Source organism: Panulirus ornatus, chromosome 6 (genome assembly GCF_036320965.1).
Source record: "Panulirus ornatus isolate Po-2019 chromosome 6, ASM3632096v1, whole genome shotgun sequence".
Taxonomy (NCBI): domain Eukaryota; kingdom Metazoa; phylum Arthropoda; class Malacostraca; order Decapoda; family Palinuridae; genus Panulirus; species Panulirus ornatus.
Window position 1 is genome coordinate 1,672,676 of NC_092229.1, and position 20,515 is coordinate 1,693,190.

Below are 20,515 nucleotides of genomic sequence, written 5' to 3' on the forward strand. Positions count from 1 at the left end.
GGGATGAGAGAGCTTGGGAAGTGAGTCAGTTGTTGTTCACTGATGATACAGCGCTGGTGGCTGATTCATGTGAGAAACTGCAGAAGCTGGTGACTGAGTTTGGTAAAGTGTGTGAAAGAAGAAAGTTAAGAGTAAATGTGAATAAGAGCAAGGCTATTAGGTACAGTAGGGTTGAGGGTCAATCCAATTGGGAGGTGAGTTTGAATGGAGAAAAACTGGAGGAAGTGAAGTGTTTTAGATATCTGGGAGTGGATCTGGCAGCGGATGGAACCATGGAAGCGGAAGTGGATCATAGGGTGGGGGAGGGGGCGAAAATTCTGGGAGCCTTGAAGAATGTGTGGAAGTCGAGAACATTATCTCGGAGGGCAAAAATGGGTATGTTTGAAGGAATAGTGGTTCCAACAATGTTGTATGGTTGCGAGGCGTGGACTATGGATAGAGTTGTGCGCAGGAGGATGGATGTGCTGGAAATGAGATGTTTGAGGACAATGTGTGGTGTGAGGTGGTTTGATCGAGTAAGTAACGTAAGGGTAAGAGAGATGTGTGGAAATAAAAAGAGCGTGGTTGAGAGAGCAGAAGAGGGTGTTTTGAAATGGTTTGGTCACATGGAGAGAATGAGTGAGGAAAGATTGACCAAGAGGATATATGTGTCGGAGGTGGAGGGAACGAGGAGAAGAGGGAGACCAAATTGGAGGTGGAAAGATGGAGTGAAAAAGATTTTGTGTGATTGGGGCCTGAACATGCAGGAGGGTGAAAGGAGGGCAAAGAATAGAGTGAATTGGAGCGATGTGGTATACCGGGGTTGACGTGCTGTCAGTGGATTGAATCAAGGCATGTGTATGGGTGTGGGTTGTGCCATTTCTTTCGTCTGTTTCCTTGCGCTACCTCGCAAATGCGGGAGACAGCGACAAAGCAAAAAAAAAAGAAAAATATATATATATATATATATATATATATATATATATATATATATATATATATATATATATATATATATATATATTTTTTTTTTTTTTTTTATACTTTGTCGCTGTCTCCCGCGTTTGCGAGGTAGCGCAAGGAAACAGACGAAAGAAATGGCCCAACCCCCCCATACACATGTATATACATACGTCCACACACGCAAATATACATACCTACACAGCTTTCCATGGTTTATCAAAGACGCTTCACATGCCCTGCTTCAATCCACTGACAGCACGTCAACCCCGGTATACCACATCGCTCCAATTCACTCTATTCCTTGCCCTCCTTTCACCCTCCTGCATGTTCAGGCCCCGATCACACAAAATCTTTTTCACTCCATCTTTCCACCTCCAATTTGGTCTCCCTCTTCTCCTTGTTCCCTCCACCTCCGACACATATATCCTCTTGGTCAATCTTCCTCACTCATCCTCTCCATGTGCCCAAACCACTTCAAAACACCCTCTTCTGCTCTCTCAACCACGCTCTTTTCATTTCCACACATCTCTCTTACCCTTACGTTACTCACTCGATCAAACCACCTCACACCACACATTGTCCTCAAACATCTCATTTCCAGCACATCCATCCTCCTGCACACAACTCTATCCATAGCCCACGCCTCGCAACCATACAACATTGTTGGAACCACTATTCCTTCAAACATACCCATTTTTGCTTTCCGAGATAATGTTCTCGACTTCCACACATTCTTCAAGGCCCCCAGGACTTTCGCCCCCTCCCCCACCCTATGATCCACTTCCGCTTCCATGGTTCCATCCGCTGCCAGATCCACTCCCAGATATCTAAAACACTTCACTTCCTCCAGTTTTTCTCCATTCAAACTCACTTCCCAATTGACTTGACCCTCAACCCTACTGTACCTAATAACCTTGCTCTTATTCACATTTACATATATATATATATATATATATATATATATATATATATATATATATATATATATATATATATAATTATAATTATATGGGAGGGTATTGATTGAGAGGGTGAAGGCATGTACAGAGCATCAGATTGGGGAAGAGCAGTGTGGTTTCAGAAGTGGTAGAGGATGTGTGGATCAGGTGTTTGCTTTGAAGAATGTATGTGAGAAATACTTAGAAAAGCAAATGGATTTGTATGTAGCATTTATGGATCTGGAGAAGGCATATGATAGAGTTGATAGAGATGCTCTGTGGAAGGTATTAAGAATATATGGTGTGGGAGGCAAGTTGTTAGAAGCAGTGAAAAGTTTTTATCGAGGATGTAAGGCATGTGTACGTGTAGGAAGAGAGGAAAGTGATTGGTTCTCAGTGAATGTAGGTTTGCGGCAGGGGTGTGTGATGTCTCCATGGTTGTTTAATTTGTTTATGGATGGGGTTGTTAGGGAGGTGAATGCAAGAGTTTTGGAAAGAGGGGCAAGTATGAAGTCTGTTGTGGATGAGAGAGCTTGGGAAGTGAGTCAGTTGTTGTTCGCTGATGATACAGCGCTGGTGGCTGATTCATGTGAGAAACTGCAGAAGCTGGTGACTGAGTTTGGTAAAGTGTGTGAAAGAAGAAAGTTAAGAGTAAATGTGAATAAGAGCAAGGTTATTAGGTACAGTAGGGTTAAGGGTCAAGTCAATTGGGAGGTGAGTTTGAATGGAGAAAAACTGCAGGAAGTGAAGTGTTTTAGATATCTGGGAGTGGATCTGGCAGCGGATGGAACCATGGAAGCGGAAGTGGATCATAGGGTGGGGGAGGGGGCGAAAATTCTGGGAGCCTTGAAGAATGTGTGGAAGTCGAGAACATTATCTCGGAAAGCAAAAATGGGTATGTTTGAAGGAATAGTGGTTCCAACAATGTTGTATGGTTGCGAGGCGTGGACTATGGATAGAGTTGTGCGCAGGAGGATGGATGTGCTGGAAATGAGATGTTTGAGGACAATGTGTGGTGTGAGGTGGTTTGACCGAGTAAGTAACGTAAGGGTAAGAGAGATGTGTGGAAATAAAAAGAGCGTGGTTGAGAGAGCAGAAGAGGGTGTTTTGAAATGGTTTGGTCACATGGAGAGAATGAGTGAGGAAAGATTGACCAAGAGGATATATGTGTCGGAGGTGGAGGGAACGAGGAGAAGAGGGAGACCAAATTGGAGGTGGAAAGATGGAGTGAAAAAGATTTTGTGTGATCAGGGTCTGAACATGCAGGAGGGTGAAAGGAGGGCAAGGAATAGGGTGAATTGGAGCGATGTGATATACCGGGGTTGACGTGCTGTCAGTGGATTGAATCAAGGCATGTGAAGCGTCTAGGGTAAACCATGGAAAGCTGTGTAGGTATGTATATTTGCGTGTGTGGACGTATGTATATACATGTGTATGGGGGTGGGTTGGGCCATTTCTTTTGTCTGTTTCCTTGCGCTACCTCGCAAACGCGGGAGACAGCGCAAAAAAAAAAAAAAAATATATATATACCTCGCACACATGAGGGGGGAGGGGGATGGTATTCCATGTGTGGCGAGGTGGCGATGGGAATGAATAAAGGCAGACAGTGTGAATTGTGTGCATGGGTATATATGTATGTGTCTGTGTGTGTGTATATATATATGTGTACATTGAGATGTATAGGTATGTATATTTGCGTGTGTGGACGTGTATGTATATACATGTGTATGGGGGTGGGTTGGGCCATTTCTTTCGTCTGTTTCCTTGCACTACCTCGCAAACGCGGGAGACAGCGACAAAGCAAAATAAATAAATAAATAAAATATATATATATATACATTGAGATGTATAGGTATGTATATGTGTGTGTGTGGACGTGTATGTATATACATGTGTATATGGGTGGGTTGGGTCATTCTTTCGTCTGTTTCCTTGCGCTACCTCGCTAACTCGGGAGACAGCGACAATTTCAATTTCTGAAAAACAGAGCAAAATTAGGAGCCAAGCAAGGAGTGCTCATCCTCCTCAAAGGCTCAGGGCTGAGTTTCTAAATGTGTGTGGATGCAACCAAGATGAGAAAAAAAGGGTCATAGGCAGTAAGTTTGTGGAAAGGAAAGTGGATGCTCTGGGTAAAGGGGAGGAACGTTTTGGGAAAGTCATAAGGGTGAAGTCAGAGGTTAGTGTGATAGCAAGAGGTAAGGAAGGGTTAGCAATACTGATAAAGCTGGAGTATGAATGTGTGAAAGAGTATAAGGAAGTGGGCTCCTGACTGATCAGAGTAAACATGAAAGTGGGTTGCAAGAGATGGGTGATTATTAGTGCTTATGCACCTTAATGTGGAGAAAGAACGGGACTCATCCCAAGCCACATGTTCTGTTAATTATCACTAAGGAAGGTAGGGTGGCTACTCCTTGTTTGTTGGCACCCACCACCTCCATATAACTCTAGACACACGGAATTCAACTCGTGTTTTCTATAGGAGATAAATTATCCCGAACAAAGGCATGAGAAGGATGATGAGGAAGGGGAAGTGTTTTGGGAACAGTTGATGAGTTTCAGCGGTTTTGATGCTAATTGGTAATAGAGATGTAGAACTTCAATGCGGAGTGAGTGATGTGGTAGTTGAAGGTACAATTGGTGAACATGGAGTATACAGTGATGTGAATGGGAATGGTGAACAGCACTAGAGTTGTGTGCTGAAAAAGTCTGGTGATTGGAAACTGGCAATGAACAGTATGTGTTGTTATTTCTACTGTACTCTCTTAAGTCTCTTTCAGTCTTCAAATTTGTCCGTTTCCTTGGCAGCAAATGATTATGCACCATCTGAAGCATGATACCAGAGCCCTTCCTAGGATCGTGTGCAGTACAGTACATGTGAAAATAATTTTCGCAGGATGTATGCTGTTGATGCAGCATCTGAGGGCACTAATTTAGAGTAACGTTAATTAGGTTGTATTACACACCATAGGTCAAGAAGGATCACACAAGTGTTAATAATCTGGACAGGGCAAGTAGGAAATTTGAGGATTGGTTTCGTAGTCTGGAATGGGTGTATATGGTATGGATAGAACCACATTATAATCTGGCATGGGTGTTTGTGGTGTGTGGGGACCATTTTCATAGTCTGGCATAGGTATGTTTGGTACAGGAGGGTCAGATTGTGAGGAGACTGGGGCTTTGTGGAGCTCTCTATCTCTGTATATATTACCAGTTGGGTTGTGGGTCGTCCTAAGCAAGTGGGCTGAACTAGACTGGCGGAGCGGCGCCCTCGGACTCTTAGCTTTTGACAGCATCGGAGGTTGTTCATCAGTGTTATGGGGATCACGACGTACTTTGCTTACTGCTGGTGGACTTCCAGTTGGTGAATGCTGGGGACTATGTCTGGGAGACAATGGAGACTTCTTTTTTGTTGGTGAAAAATATCCCTTGAGTGGTGTTGGTTTTCGTAGTGGTTGAGGGTGTCGTGATGGTGATAAAGGTGGTGGTGAATATCCTCGTGGTGGTGTAGGAGGTGCTGATGGTGGTGGTGATGAATATCTTTGCGGCTGTGATGGAGAATATCTTCCAGGCGATGGAGAGAATCCTCGTGTTGATGGTGGAGAGTACTCTCTTGGTATTGGTAGAAAATATCCTTGTGGTAATGAAGAATATCTTCGTGGTACTATTGGAGAATATCCTCCAGGTGGTGTTGGCAAATATCTTCCTGGTGGTGAAAAATATCCTGATGGTGATGGAGAATATCTTCCTGTCGGGAGAAAATATCCTTGTGGTAATGAAGAATATCTTCGTGGTACTATTGGAGAATATCCTCCAGGTGGTGTTGGAGAATATCTTCCTGGTGGTGAAAAATATCCTTCTGATGGTGATGGAGAATATCTTCCTGTCGGGAGAAAATATCTTCCTGGTGGTGAATATCCAGCCGGTAGTGGAGAATATCCTCGTGTTGGTGGTGGAGTGTATCTCCCTGGTGGTGGGGAATATCCTTGTAGTGGTGGTGGAGTATACCATCCTGGAGGTAGAGAATATCTTTCTGGTGATGGAGAATATCCCCATGATGGTGGTGGAGTATATCTTCCTGGTGGTGGAGAATGTCCTCGTGATGATGGTGGAGTAAACCTTACCGGTGTTGGAGAATATCTTCCTGATGGAAAATATCCTACTGTCAGTGGAGAATGTCTTTCTGGTGGTGCAAAGTATCTTCCTGGAAGTGGAGAATATCTTTCTATCGAAGAATATCTTTCTGGTGATGTAGAATATCCCCTTGGTGATGGAGAATATCCTCTTGGTGGTGAGGGAGAATATCTTCCTGGCTGTGGTGAATATATTCCTGAAGGTGGAGAATATCTTTCAGATGGAGAGTATCTTCCTGGTGGTGGATTATACCTTCCTGATATTAGAGAATATCCTTGTGGTGGAGAATATTCTTCTAGTTTTGGAGATGGTGGCAGAGAATATCCTTGTTGAGAAGACGGAGAACCTTGTGGTGGTGTCAGTGAAGGTTGTGATTGTATGGATGGTAATGAGTTTTGAATGGGTTCTGAAGGGCTGGCCACTTTGGTGAAGGATGGCAACCACTGTATGGGCAGAGGATGTCTCTTCCCCATTCTTATTCTTGGGGGTGGACTGCTCTCAGGTGGTGGAGGAGAAGGTGTTGCCGGTGACTGGGAAAACTGCTGCTGTGGTGTTGGTAAGCGTAGCTCGAACTGGTTCAGGTCAATGTCCAAGCTGATGCTATCGTTGTGGTTGCTCATTTCTCTGTTCACGTCTGTTTTAGTTGAGCTAGAATTCTGCGGGGAATGAACATTATGCTGGAATCACTGGTTATAATGCTAACGACACCTAAATTCAATATTGGCTCATATATTACTGAGCAGAATATGAGTATTTAATCTGATGTCACAAGACCCTACAAACACAATATTTGATTTGTATGTTAAGAAAAATTGAATGATCTGTCCTCTACTAGGCCATGTGTCTGTGATTCTCCTGCTTGTTGTGAACACCAGTCGGTGAAGTGTAGCTACCACAGCTGCCAGTGTGGGGCTTCCTGCTGTCTTATGTTGAATCATAGTCTGAGGTGGGACACCCACACCAGCAACACCCAACCCATGTAACACATACGACCTGGGGTCTTCTACCAGCGCATTTCACATACAGGACTGTGCCCCTTTATTAAGTAACCGAGGAATAAAAGATATTTGCAGTTTTCTATTTATAAATAGGAATATACACACACGCACACACACACACACACATATATATATATATATGTATATATATATATATATATATATATATATATATATATATATATATATATATATATATATATATATAAATATATATATATATATATATATATATATATATATATATATATATATATATATATATATATATATAGTGAGTGCTCAAATTACAGAGGTATAAGTTTGTTGAGTATTCCTGGTAAATTATATGGGAGGGTATTGATTGAGAGGGTGAAGGCATGTACAGAGCATCAGATTGGGGAAGAGCAGTGCGGTTTCAGAAGTGGTAGAGGATGTGTGGATCAGGTGTTTGCTTTGAAGAATGTATGTGAGAAATACTTAGAAAAGCAAATGGATTTGTATGTAGCATTTATGGATCTGGAGAAGGCATATGATAGAGTTGATAGAGATGCTCTGTGGAAGGTATTAAGAATATATGGTGTGGGAGGCAAGTTGTTAGAAGCAGTGAAAAGTTTTTATCGAGGATGTAAGGCATGTGTACGTGTAGGAAGAGAGGAAAGTGATTGGTTCTCAGTGAATGTAGGTTTGCGACAGGGGTGTGTGATGTCTCCATGGTTGTTTAATTTGTTTATGGATGGGGTTGTTAGGGAGGTAAATGCAAGAGTCCTGGAAAGAGGGGCAAGTATGAAGTCTGTTGGGGATGAGAGAGCTTGGGAAGTGAGTCAGTTGTTGTTCGCTGATGATACAGCGCTGGTGGCTGATTCTTGTGAGAAACTGCAGAAGCTGGTGACTGAGTTTGGTAAAGTGTGTGGAAGAAGAAACTTAAGAGTAAATGTGAATAAGAGCAAGGTTATTAGGTACAGTAGGGGTGAGGGTCAAGTCAATTGGGAGGTGAGTTTGAATGGAGAAAAACTGGAGGAAGTGAAGTGTTTTAGATATCTGGGAGTGGATCTGTCAGCGGATGGAACCATGGAAGCGGAAGTGGATCATAGGGTGGGGGAGGGGGCGAAAATTTTGGGAGCCTTGAAAAATGTGTGGAAGTCGAGAACATTATCTCGGAAAGCAAAAATGGGTATGTTTGAAGGAATAGTGGTTCCAACAATGTTGTATGGTTGCGAGGCGTGGGCTATGGATAGAGATGTGCGCAGGAGGATGGATGTGCTGGAAATGAGATGTTTGAGGAAAATGTGTGGTGTGAGGTGGTTTGATCGAGTAAGTAACGTAAGGGTAAGAGAGATGTGTGGAAATAAAAAGAGCGTGGTTGAGAGAGCAGAAGAGGGTGTTTTGAAATGGTTTGGGCACATGGAGAGAATGAGTGAGGAAAGATTGACCAAGAGGATATATGTGTCGGAGGTGGAGGGAACGAGGAGAAGAGGGAGACCAAATTGGAGGTGGAAAGATGGAGTGAAAAAGATTTTGTGTGATCGGGGCCTGAACATGCAGGAGGGTGAAAGGAGGGCAAGGAATAGAGTGAATTGGAGCGATGTGGTATACAGGGGTTGACGTGCTGTCAGTGGATTGAATCAAGGCATGTGAAGCGTCTGGGGTAAACCATGGAAAGCTGTGTAGGTATGTATATTTGCGTGTGTGGACGTGTGTATGTACATGTGTATGGGGGGGGGTTGGGCCATTTCTTTCGTCTGTTTCCTTGCGCTACCTCGCAAACGCGGGAGACAGCGACAAAGTATAAAAAAAAAAAAAAAAAAAAAAATATATATATATATATTTTTTTTTTTCATACTATTCGCCATTTCCCGCGATAGCGAGGTAGCGTTAAGAACAGAGGACTGGGCCTTTGAGGGAATATCCTCACCTGGCCCCCTTCTCTGTTCCTTCTTTTGGAAAATTAAAAAAAAAAAAAAAAAAGAAAAAAAAAACGAGAGGGGAGGATTTCCAGCCCCCTGGGGATCCCTGGGGATAGGGGATTAAGAATACTTCCCACGTATTCCCTGCGTGTCGTAGAAGGCGACTAAAAGGGGAGGGAGCGGGGGGCTGGAAATCCTCCCCTCTCGTTTTTTTTTTTTTTTTAAATTTTCCAAAAGAAGGAACAGAGGGGGCCAGTTGGGGATATTCCAAAAAAGGCCCAGTCCTCTGTTCTTAGCGCTACCTCGCTAACGCGGGAAATGGCGAATAGTTTAAAAGAAAGAAAAAGATATATATATATATATATATATATATATATATATATATATATATATATATATATATATATATATATTTTTTTTTTTATACTCTGTCGCTGTCTCCCGCGTCTGCGAGGTAGCGCAAGGAAACAGACGAAAGAAATGGCCCAACCCCCCCCCCCATACACATGTACATACACACGTCCACACACGCAAATATACATACCTACACAGCTTTCCATGGTTTACCCCAGACGCTTCACATGCCTTGATTCAATCCAGTGACAGCACGTCAACCCCTGTATACCACATCGCTTCAATTCACTCTATTCCTTGCCCTCCTTTCACCCTCCTGCATGTTCAGGCCCCGATCACACAAAATCTTTTTCACTCCATCTTTCCACCTCCAATTTGGTCTCCCTCTTCTCCTCGTTCCCTCCACCTCCGACACATATATCCTCTTGGTCAATCTTTCCTCACTCATTCTCTCCATGTGCCCAAACCATTTCAAAACACCCTCTTCTGCTCTCTCAACCACGCTCTTTTTATTTCCACACATCTCTCTTACCCTTACGTTACTTACTCGATCAAACCACCTCACACCACACATTGTCCTCAAACATCTCATTTCCAGCACATCCATCCTCCTGCGCACAACTCTATCCATAGCCCACTCCTCGCAACCATACAACATTGTTGGAACCACTATTCCTTCAAACATACCCATTTTTGCTTTCCGAGATAATGTTCTCGACTTCCACACATTTTTCAAGGCTCCCAAAATTTTCGCCCCCTCCCCCACCCTATGATCCACTTCCGCTTCCATGGTTCCATCCGCTGCCAGATCCACTCCCAGATATCTAAAACACTTCACTTCCTCCAGTTTTTCTCCATTCAAACTCACCTCCCAATTGACTTGACCCTCAACCCTACTGTACCTAATAACCTTGCTCTTATTCACATTTACTCTTAACTTTCTTCTTCCACACACTTTACCAAACTCAGTCACCAGCTTCTGCAGTTTCTCACATGAATCAGCCACCAGCGCTGTATCATCAGCGAACAACAACTGACTCACTTCCCAAGCTCTCTCATCCCCAACAGACTTCATACTTGCCCCTCTTTCCAGGACTCTTGCATTTACCTCCCTAACAACCCCATCCATAAACAAATTAAACAACCATGGAGACATCACACACCCCTGCCGCAAACCTACATTCACTGAGAACCAATCACTTTCCTCTCTTCCTACACGTACACATGCCTTACATCCTCGACAAAAACTTTTCACTGCTTCTAACAACTTGCCTCCCACACCATATAGTGGATCATAGGGTGGGGGAGGGGGCGAAAATTCTGGGAACCTTGAAGAATGTGTGGAAGTCGAGAACATTATCTCGGAAAGCAAAAATGGGTATGTTTGAAGGAATAGTGGTTCCAACAATGTTGTATGGTTGCGAGGCATGGACTATGGATAGAGTTGTGCGCAGGAGGATGGATGTGCTGGAAATGAGATGTTTGAGGACAATGTGTGGTGTGAGGTGGTTTGATCGAGTAAGTAACGTAAGGGTAAGAGAGATGTGTGGAAATAAAAAGAGCGTGGTTGAGAGAGCAGAAGAGGGTGTTTTGAAATGGTTTGGTCACATGGAGAGAATGAGTGAGGAAAGATTGACCAAGAGGATATATGTGTCGGAGGTGGAGGGAACGAGGAGAAGAGGGAGACCAAATTGGAGGTGGAAAGATGGAGTGAAAAAGATTTTGTGTGATCGGGGCCTGAACATGCAGGAGGGTGAAAGGAGGGCAAGGAATAGAGTGAATTGGAGCGATGTGGTATACCGGGGTTGACGTGCTGTCAGTGGATTGAATCAAGGCATGTGAAGCGTCTGGGTTAAACCATGGAAAGCTGTGTAGGTATGTATATTTGCGTGTGTGGACGTATGTATATACATGTGTATGGGGGTGGGTTGGGCCATTTCTTTCGTCTGTTTCCTTGCGCTACCTCGCAAATGCAGGAGACAGCGACAAAGCAAAAAAAAAAAAATATATATATATATATATTTATTATTATTATTTTGCTTTGTTGCTGTCTCCCGCGTTTGCGAGGTAGCACAAGGAAACAGACGAAAGAAATGGATCAACCCACCCCCATACACATGTATATACATACACGTCCACACACGCAAATATACATACCCATACAATTCAATGCACACATATATATGCACACACAGACACATACATATATACACATGCACACAATTCACACTGTCTGCCTTTATTCATTCCCATCGCCACATCACCATACATGGAATAACATCCCCCTCCCCCCTCATGTGTGCGAGGTAGCGCTAGGAAAAGACAACAAAGGCCCCATTCATTCACACTCAGTCTCTAGCTGTCATGCAATAATGCCTAAAACCCAGCTTTCCCATTCGGTTTACCCCAGACGCTTCACATGCCTTGATTCACTCCATTGACAGCACGTCAACCCCTGTATACCACATCGATTCAATTCACTCTATTCCTTGCCCTCCTTTCACCCTCTGCATGTTCAGGCCCCGATCACACAAAATCTTTTTCACTCCATCTTTCCACCTCCAATTTGGTCTCCCTCTTCTCCTCGTTCCCTCCACCTCCGACACATATATCCTCTTGGTCAATCTTTCCTCACTCATTCTCTCCATGTGCCCAAACCATTTCAAAACACCCTCTTCTGCTCTCTCAACCACGCTCTTTTTATTTCCACACATCTCTCTTACCCTTACGTTACTTACTCGATCAAACCACCTCACACCACACATTGTCCTCAAACATCTCATTTCCAGCACATCCATCCTCCTGCGCACAACTCTATCCATAGCCCACTCCTCGCAACCATACAACATTGTTGGAACCACTATTCCTTCAAACATACCCATTTTTGCTTTCCGAGATAATGTTCTCGACTTCCACACATTTTTCAAGGCTCCCAAAATTTTCGCCCCCTCCCCCACCCTATGATCCACTTCCGCTTCCATGGTTCCATCCGCTGCCAGATCCACTCCCAGATATCTAAAACACTTCACTTCCTCCAGTTTTTCTCCATTCAAACTCACCTCCCAATTGACTTGACCCTCAACCCTACTGTACCTAATAACCTTGCTCTTATTCACATTTACTCTTAACTTTCTTCTTCCACACACTTTACCAAACTCAGTCACCAGCTTCTGCAGTTTCTCACATGAATCAGCCACCAGCGCTGTATCATCAGCGAACAACAACTGACTCACTTCCCAAGCTCTCTCATCCCCAACAGACTTCATACTTGCCCCTCTTTCCAGGACTCTTGCATTTACCTCCCTAACAACCCCATCCATAAACAAATTAAACAACCATGGAGACATCACACACCCCTGCCGCAAACCTACATTCACTGAGAACCAATCACTTTCCTCTCTTCCTACACGTACACATGCCTTACATCCTCGACAAAAACTTTTCACTGCTTCTAACAACTTGCCTCCCACACCATATAGTGGATCATAGGGTGGGGGAGGGGGCGAAAATTCTGGGAACCTTGAAGAATGTGTGGAAGTCGAGAACATTATCTCGGAAAGCAAAAATGGGTATGTTTGAAGGAATAGTGGTTCCAACAATGTTGTATGGTTGCGAGGCATGGACTATGGATAGAGTTGTGCGCAGGAGGATGGATGTGCTGGAAATGAGATGTTTGAGGACAATGTGTGGTGTGAGGTGGTTTGATCGAGTAAGTAACGTAAGGGTAAGAGAGATGTGTGGAAATAAAAAGAGCGTGGTTGAGAGAGCAGAAGAGGGTGTTTTGAAATGGTTTGGTCACATGGAGAGAATGAGTGAGGAAAGATTGACCAAGAGGATGTATGTGTCGGAGGTGGAGGGAACGAGGAGAAGAGGGAGACCAAATTGGAGGTGGAAAGATGGAGTGAAAAAGATTTTGTGTGATCGGGGCCTGAACATGCAGGAGGGTGAAAGGAGGGCAAGGAATAGAGTGAATTGGAGCGATGTGGTATACCGGGGTTGACGTGCTGTCAGTGGATTGAATCAAGGCATGTGAAGCGTCTGGGTTAAACCATGGAAAGCTGTGTAGGTATGTATATTTGCGTGTGTGGACGTATGTATATACATGTGTATGGGGGTGGGTTGGGCCATTTCTTTCGTCTGTTTCCTTGCGCTACCTCGCAAATGAAGGAGACAGCGACAAAGCAAAAAAAAAAAAATATATATATATATATATATTTATTATTATTATTTTGCTTTGTTGCTGTCTCCCGCGTTTGCGAGGTAGCACAAGGAAACAGACGAAAGAAATGGATCAACCCACCCCCATACACATGTATATACATACACGTCCACACACGCAAATATACATACCCATACAATTCAATGCACACATATATATGCACACACAGACACATACATATATACACATGCACACAATTCACACTGTCTGCCTTTATTCATTCCCATCGCCACATCACCATACATGGAATAACATCCCCCTCCCCCCTCATGTGTGCGAGGTAGCGCTAGGAAAAGACAACAAAGGCCCCATTCATTCACACTCAGTCTCTAGCTGTCATGCAATAATGCCTAAAACCACAGCTCCCTTTCCACATCCAGGCCCCACAGAACTTTCCATGGTTTACCCCAGACGCTTCACATGCCCTGATTCACTCCATTGACAGCACGTTGACCCCGGTATATCACATCGATTCAATTCACTCTATTCCTTGCCCGCCTTTCACCCTCCAGGCCCCGATCACTCAAAATCTTTTTCACTCCATCTTTCCACCTCCAATTTGGTCTCCCACTTCTCCTCGTTCCCTCCACCTCAGACACATATATCCTCTTGGTCAATCTTTCCTCACTCATTCTCTCCATGTGACCGAACCATTTCAAAACACCCTCTTCTGCTCTCTCAACCACACTCTTTTTATTTCCACACATCTCTCTTACCCTTACATTACTTACTCGATCAAATCACCTCACACCACACATTGTCCTCAAACATCTCATTTCCAGCACATCCACCCTCCTGCGCACAACTCTATCCATAGCCCACGTCTCGCAATCATACAACATTGTTGGAACCACTATTCTTTCAAACATAGCCATTTTTGCTTTTGGAGATAATGTTCTCGACTTCCACACCTTCTTCAAGGCTCCCAGGATTTTCGCCCCCTCCCCCACCCTATGATTCACTTCCGCTTCCATGGTTCCATCCGCTGCCAGATCCACTCCCAGATATCTAAAACACTTTACTTCCTCCAGTTTTTCTCCATTCAAACTTACCTCCCAATTGACTTGACCCTCAACCCTACTGTACCTAATAACCTTGCTCTTATTCACATTTACTCTTAACTTTCCTCTTTCACACACTTTACCAAACTCAGTCACCAGCTTCTGCAGTTTCTCTCATGAATCAGCCACCAGCGCTGTATCATCAGCGAACAACAACTGACTCACTTCCCACACTCTCTCATTCACAACAGACTGCATACTTGCCCCTCTTTCCAAAACCCTTGCATTCACCTCCCTAACAACCCCATCCATAAACAAATTAAACAACCATGGAGACATCACACACCCCTGCCGCAAACCTACATTCACTGAGAACCAATCACTTTCCTCTCTTCCTACACGTACACATGCCTTACGTCCTTGATAAAAACTCTTCACTGCTTCTAACAACTTGCCTCCCACACCATATATTCTTAATACCTTCCACACAGCATCTCTATCAACTCTATCAGATGCCCTCTCCAGATCCATAAATGCTACATACAAATCCATTTGCTTTTCTAAGTATTTCTCACATACATTCTTCAAAGCAAACACCTGATCCACACATCCTCTACCACTTCTGAAACCACACTGCTCTTCCCCAATCTGATGCTCTGTACATGCTTTCATCCTCTCAATCAATACCCTCCCATATAATTTACCAGGAATACTCAACAAACTTTTACCTCTGTAATTTGAGCACTCACTGTTATCCCCTTTGCCTTTGTACAATGGCACTATTCAAGCGTTCCGCCAATCCTCAGGCACCTCACCATGAATCATGCATACATTAAATAACCTTACCAACCAGTCAACAATACAGTCACCCCCTTTTTTAATAAATTCCACTGCAATACCATCCAAACCTGCTGCCTTGCCGGCTTTCATCTTCCGCAAAGCTTTTACTACCTCTTCTCTGTTTACCAAATCATTTTCCCTAACCCTCTCACTTTGCACACCACCTCAATCAAAACACCCTATATCTGCCACTTTATCATCAAACACATTCAACAAACCTTCAAAATACTCACTCCATCTCCTTCTCACATCACCACTACTTGTTATCACCTCCCCATTAGCCCCCTTCACTGAAGTTCCCATTTGTTCCCTAGTCTTACGCACTTTATTTACCTCCTTCCAGAACATCTTTTTATTCTCCTTAAAATTTAATGATACTTTCTCACCCCAACTCTCATTTGCCCTCTTTTTCACCTCTTGCACCTTTCTCTTGACCTCCTGCCTCTTTCTTTTATACATCTCCCACTCATTATATATATATATATATATATATATATATATATATATATATATATATATATATATATATATATTTTTTTTTTTTTTTTTTTTTTTTTTTTTCCAAAAGAGGGAACAGAGAAGGGGCCCAGGTGAGGATATTCCCTCAGGGGCCCAGTCCTCTGTTCTCAACGCTACCTCGCTAATGCGGGAAATGGCGAATAGTATGAAAGAAAGAAAAGAAAAAATATATATATATATCTTTCTTTCAAACTATTCGCCATTTCCCGCGTTAGCGAGGTAGCGTTAAGAACAGAGAACTGGGCCTTTGAGGGAATATCCTCACCTGGCCCCCTTCTCTGTTCCTTCTTTGGGAAAATTAAAAAAAGAAAAAAAATAATGAGAGGGGAGGATTTCCAGCCCCCCGCTCCCTCCCCTTTTAGTCGCCTTCTACGACACGCAGGGAATACGTGGGAAGTATTCTTTCTCCCCCATCCCCAGGGATAATATGTATATATATATATATATATATATATATATATATATATATATATATATATATATATATATATATATATATTTTTTTTTTTAAACTATTCGCCATTTCCCGCGTTAGCGAGGTAGCGCTAAGAACAGAGGACTGGGCTTTTTTTTTGGAATATCCCCAACTGGCCCCCTCTGTTCCTTCTTTTGGAAAATTTAAAAAAAAAAAAAAAAAAAAAAAACGAGAGGGGAGGATTTCCAGCCCCCCGCTCCCTCCCCTTTTAGTCGCCTTCTACGACACGCAGGGAATACGTGGGAAGTATTCTTAATCCCCTATCCCCAGTATATATATATATATATATATTATATTTTTATATTTTGCTTTGTCGCTGTCTCCTGCGTTAACGAGATAGCGCGCAAGGAATCAGACGAAAGAATGGCCCAACCCACCCACATACACATATATATATATATACATACACGTCCACACACGCAAATATACATACCTATACATCTCAACGTATACATATATATACACACACAGACATATACATATATACACATGTACATAATTTATAGTTTGCCTTTATTCATTCCCATCGCCACCCCGCCACACATGAAATAATAACCTCAAAGAGCCTAGATCGAACCCGTGATCCTTGCGTAACAGGCGGCAGCGGTACGGCTAGAATATGATCACCCCTAATAAGTAAACGACCATTGGCAAGTCAAAGTTGAGCCGTTTTGATAATTGTTTCTTTTCCTACACTTTGAAGCTTTGGAACTCTTTACTAACTCATGCCTTTCCCGTTAACTATGACCTAGCACATTTTAAGAAACTTCTTTCACTTCCTACAAAATTCTTGAATACTTTGCCTCTTGTCTCTTCCTTTTCCCTTTCATTAACCTCTCTATATTTCAGTTAAGGCCAGGCCTTAATGTGGACTTTGTCCTTGACGAGCCACCAACGTAAAAAAAAATATCGTTCAAGTTTTTTGAACGTCATTTACGTATAGTACATAGATCAAGAATAAATCAGCCCAGACTCAGACTCTGACGTTGGCCATTGATTCCTTTCTACTCATAATTTCCTTTGAAAGGAAGGAAGGTTCCCTCTTATGACTGATTCAGAATCCAAATTTTCAGCCGAGGCCCTGTGTGCAATTGTTTCAAAATCTTTTGACAGTCTAAGACAACAGTCTACCCACCCACCTCTCACAAACCAGTGTTCTGTCAACCACAGGAGTCTTAGATTTATTATAGATGAGCACTATTTATCTCTCCCACTTAATTCCTCCTTTGACAGTAATCATCCAACTGCTTTCTAATTATATTCTGCAACATCTTACAAACCATCTTCGACAAATTCTACCCTGTAGTTCTGCGCACTTTCATTAGACTCTTGCCTTGAATATGCACAACATTGCGCCATACTGTATTGGCACTAAACCCTTTTTCATCGATATTTGACCATTTTCAGTGAACTGCAAAGAATTTTTGCATAGTATTGAAGCACGTAAAGGGAAGTATCACTCGGTCAGTGAACAATATATTGATCAAGATACTGCAGCATCGTATTATGCCTTGTAAAACAATGTCAAATGCTGTCCATGGTCTCTTTCCGGCCAGGAAAATATTGAATGTGATGAAGAGTCCCGTCATTGGTATAAGGATGAATGCAGTGTTATCAGACAATACAATAAATGCTAGCTTTGAGCAAGAAAAGGCTCTTGCACGTGAGAAGATATAGAATAAGAAATGAAATAAAAGTTTATGTAGGTGGAAGTGTCCAAAGTAAGTGGAAGAGGATCCGTGATATGGAAAAATAAATGTGGCAGATTAAGTGTTGGAGATTGTTCAACACAAGCAAAACTAGTAATGAGGTTACTAAAGATGAAAATGAGGTGAACTATGAAATTGATGTATTGATAGTGAGTGATTCTGAGGATGCTCTTGAAAGCATAAGAATGTTATAGAGGAAGATATGTTTTCTAGGTGAGTAAGATGGAGTATTAGGAATTTTGAAAATAAGGGAAGAAATATCACATTCATTTAGGTACCTGAACATATTGGGTTAGTTGGAATGAAATGACAAATATTGTGGCATAAGTAGGGTGTAGGAGGAATGAGGCAGACGTTTATCTATCTGTAAGTACAGGACAAATAAAGAATACTGTTAAATGAAAATTTAGAAGGTGCTAAAGGAAAGAGAATGGTAGACAATAGGGGTATAAAGTTGTATGATGAGCTATAAAGAGGTGTAGGATATCATGAATATAGAAGGACTATATATAAGGATATATATAAGGATAACTTTGTGGTTAAGTTCAAACTCAGACAAAGAAGTGAATGGGAATGTGGATCAAGTTGTAACAATCAAAAGGTACATGTTAGTTTTTTTAAAGAAAAGGGTAGACTTAAAATTTTTATTTCAGAGAGCAATATAGTTTAGGTTTAGTATAACAGATGTTGTGGTACGCAATGTTACTTATCAGTGGAAAGGATTAATGAAGTTAAACTTTGGATATAATAAATGAATTATTTTTGTGATGACTGTTCAAGCGACTGCAGTTGAAAATTGTTAATATTATACTGGTGGCACCTCACTATTATATATGGGGGGTCCCTTTTTTTTTTTCTTAAGAGAAATTTTGAAAGAAACTGAACTGAACGGATATGTAAAGCTGGTTGGCAATAATTTCCTTCAGAATTGTTTACCTAAGGTGGTGACCAAACCTCCTCTGCTCTTGTGTACACATATATCTGTATAAAAACAATTTACAAGATTTCTATTTCATATACTGAACTTATTTAACGATTCCCAATCCTTGGAGAATTAGACTAGTAAAATGAGGCAGTGACAGGTGCCACTGGCCGTCACCGAAGGACAATGAAAACTGTAATAAGTTATAGGTGAAAATAACCTGTATGTTAGATGACGCAATGACGGTTGTGATGGGTGGCTGTTGTGGTTGTTAGTGCCCGATGCTGGGTTGTAGAAGACACTGTTATGCGCGTTGAGGAGCCTTTCCTCTACCGTTCGCCACTAGCTTAACTAGTAATCTTATCTTCCTCGTCCGTTTGAGCTGTTAAACTTGATTGGCATTGTGAAATGATAGATTCACACACACACACAAAAGCAGATTAGGATTATAGGAATGGTGATTCAGTAAGACCAATGCAGAGTAAGAATATTGATTTGGACATGCTATCTCATGCTGTCGTTTTATTAAATGAAGATAGGCTTCTAAGTTTAGTTCACGGTATAACTCATCTCGAGGCGTGGATGTGGCAACGGTGGGGGTACATGCCATTACATAAGCAAATGTCTTCAGTAGTGCAAACCAGTTCAAAGCTTTACATATATATATATATATATATATATATATATATATATATATATATATATATATATATATATATATATATATATATATATATGCGTGTATAACTAAGACATGAGGAAAATGTCTGTCCCGATTAAGGCTGCTATTATGTTAGAATTAGCGGAAACAATGGACTCATGCAGCTGCGCTTTGCTGTCTGAGTCACTCATCCTAGTGACTTTAAGTGTGGCAGTAGTATAGTTAGCGAGGACTGGGAGTGTCACAGAGACTCACTTTACTACAGCTGGCTTGCATCACAGCATTCCTTGGTCTGCTTCATGAACGATAACTTCTTTGATAACGTGTTATCTTATCATTTTTGTTCTAACTACCAGTTCAGTTCACTGTGCGGTATATCTCACTGCTTTAATCGTAAAACAACAGCTGCCATGATTTACAGATAAATGGTCTTAATTTGCTACACACGTTAGTCTTATCAGCACCTATATCTTTATTTTGGACGTACATTATTTAGGACATCAGATTATTGTTGGTTCGTGAAAGCCGAGTCGATTATGTGGCTGAGATTTATATTTAGAAAAAAAGCTGATTATGTCAACCACACAATTGAGCAGTAAAGAAGAGGTAGTGACCAACAGCTGAACGCGCCTTTCCTTCACACCAGACAAGCCTCTTTATTCGTTCTCTCTTAATTACAAAATTATTCAAAAGTGGAAAATTAAATGCAACTTCATGAACTATTTGATACTTTTCTCCTATTCAGACAGGGGGGAGGGGATTTCATTAGCTCATGTCGCTGTTAGTCATCATCCGTTACTGTTGGTCAGCTTATGCAGGCAAACTGTCAGTGGTTCGTACCGGTAGCATGCAAGGCTGTGTCAGTAGCTCATACCGGTGGCAGACATGCTGTCAGTGGTTCGGAATGGTGTCTTGTGTCC

General features: G+C 42.1%; 1 protein-coding gene across 1 annotated transcript; it reads right to left on the bottom strand.

Annotated features, from left to right (window-relative positions):
• Nucleotides 1-2,266: 2,266 nt before the first annotated feature.
• Nucleotides 2,267-19,283, bottom strand: LOC139748988 (uncharacterized). The gene is made up of 2 exons (XM_071662340.1): nt 19,155-19,283; nt 2,267-6,667 (listed from the first exon to the last, which is right to left on the bottom strand). Exon 2 carries the CDS (start codon nt 6,629-6,631, stop codon nt 4,871-4,873), a length of 1,761 nt encoding a protein of 586 aa, XP_071518441.1. The 5' UTR covers nt 6,632-6,667; nt 19,155-19,283; the 3' UTR covers nt 2,267-4,870.
• Between the last annotated feature and the right edge of the window lie 1,232 nt (nt 19,284-20,515).

Excerpts from the sequence above, each read along its gene's own strand:
- LOC139748988 (XM_071662340.1), bottom strand. The coding sequence starts at position 6,631 with ATGAGCAACCACAACGATAGCATCAGCTTGGACATTGACCTGAACCAG.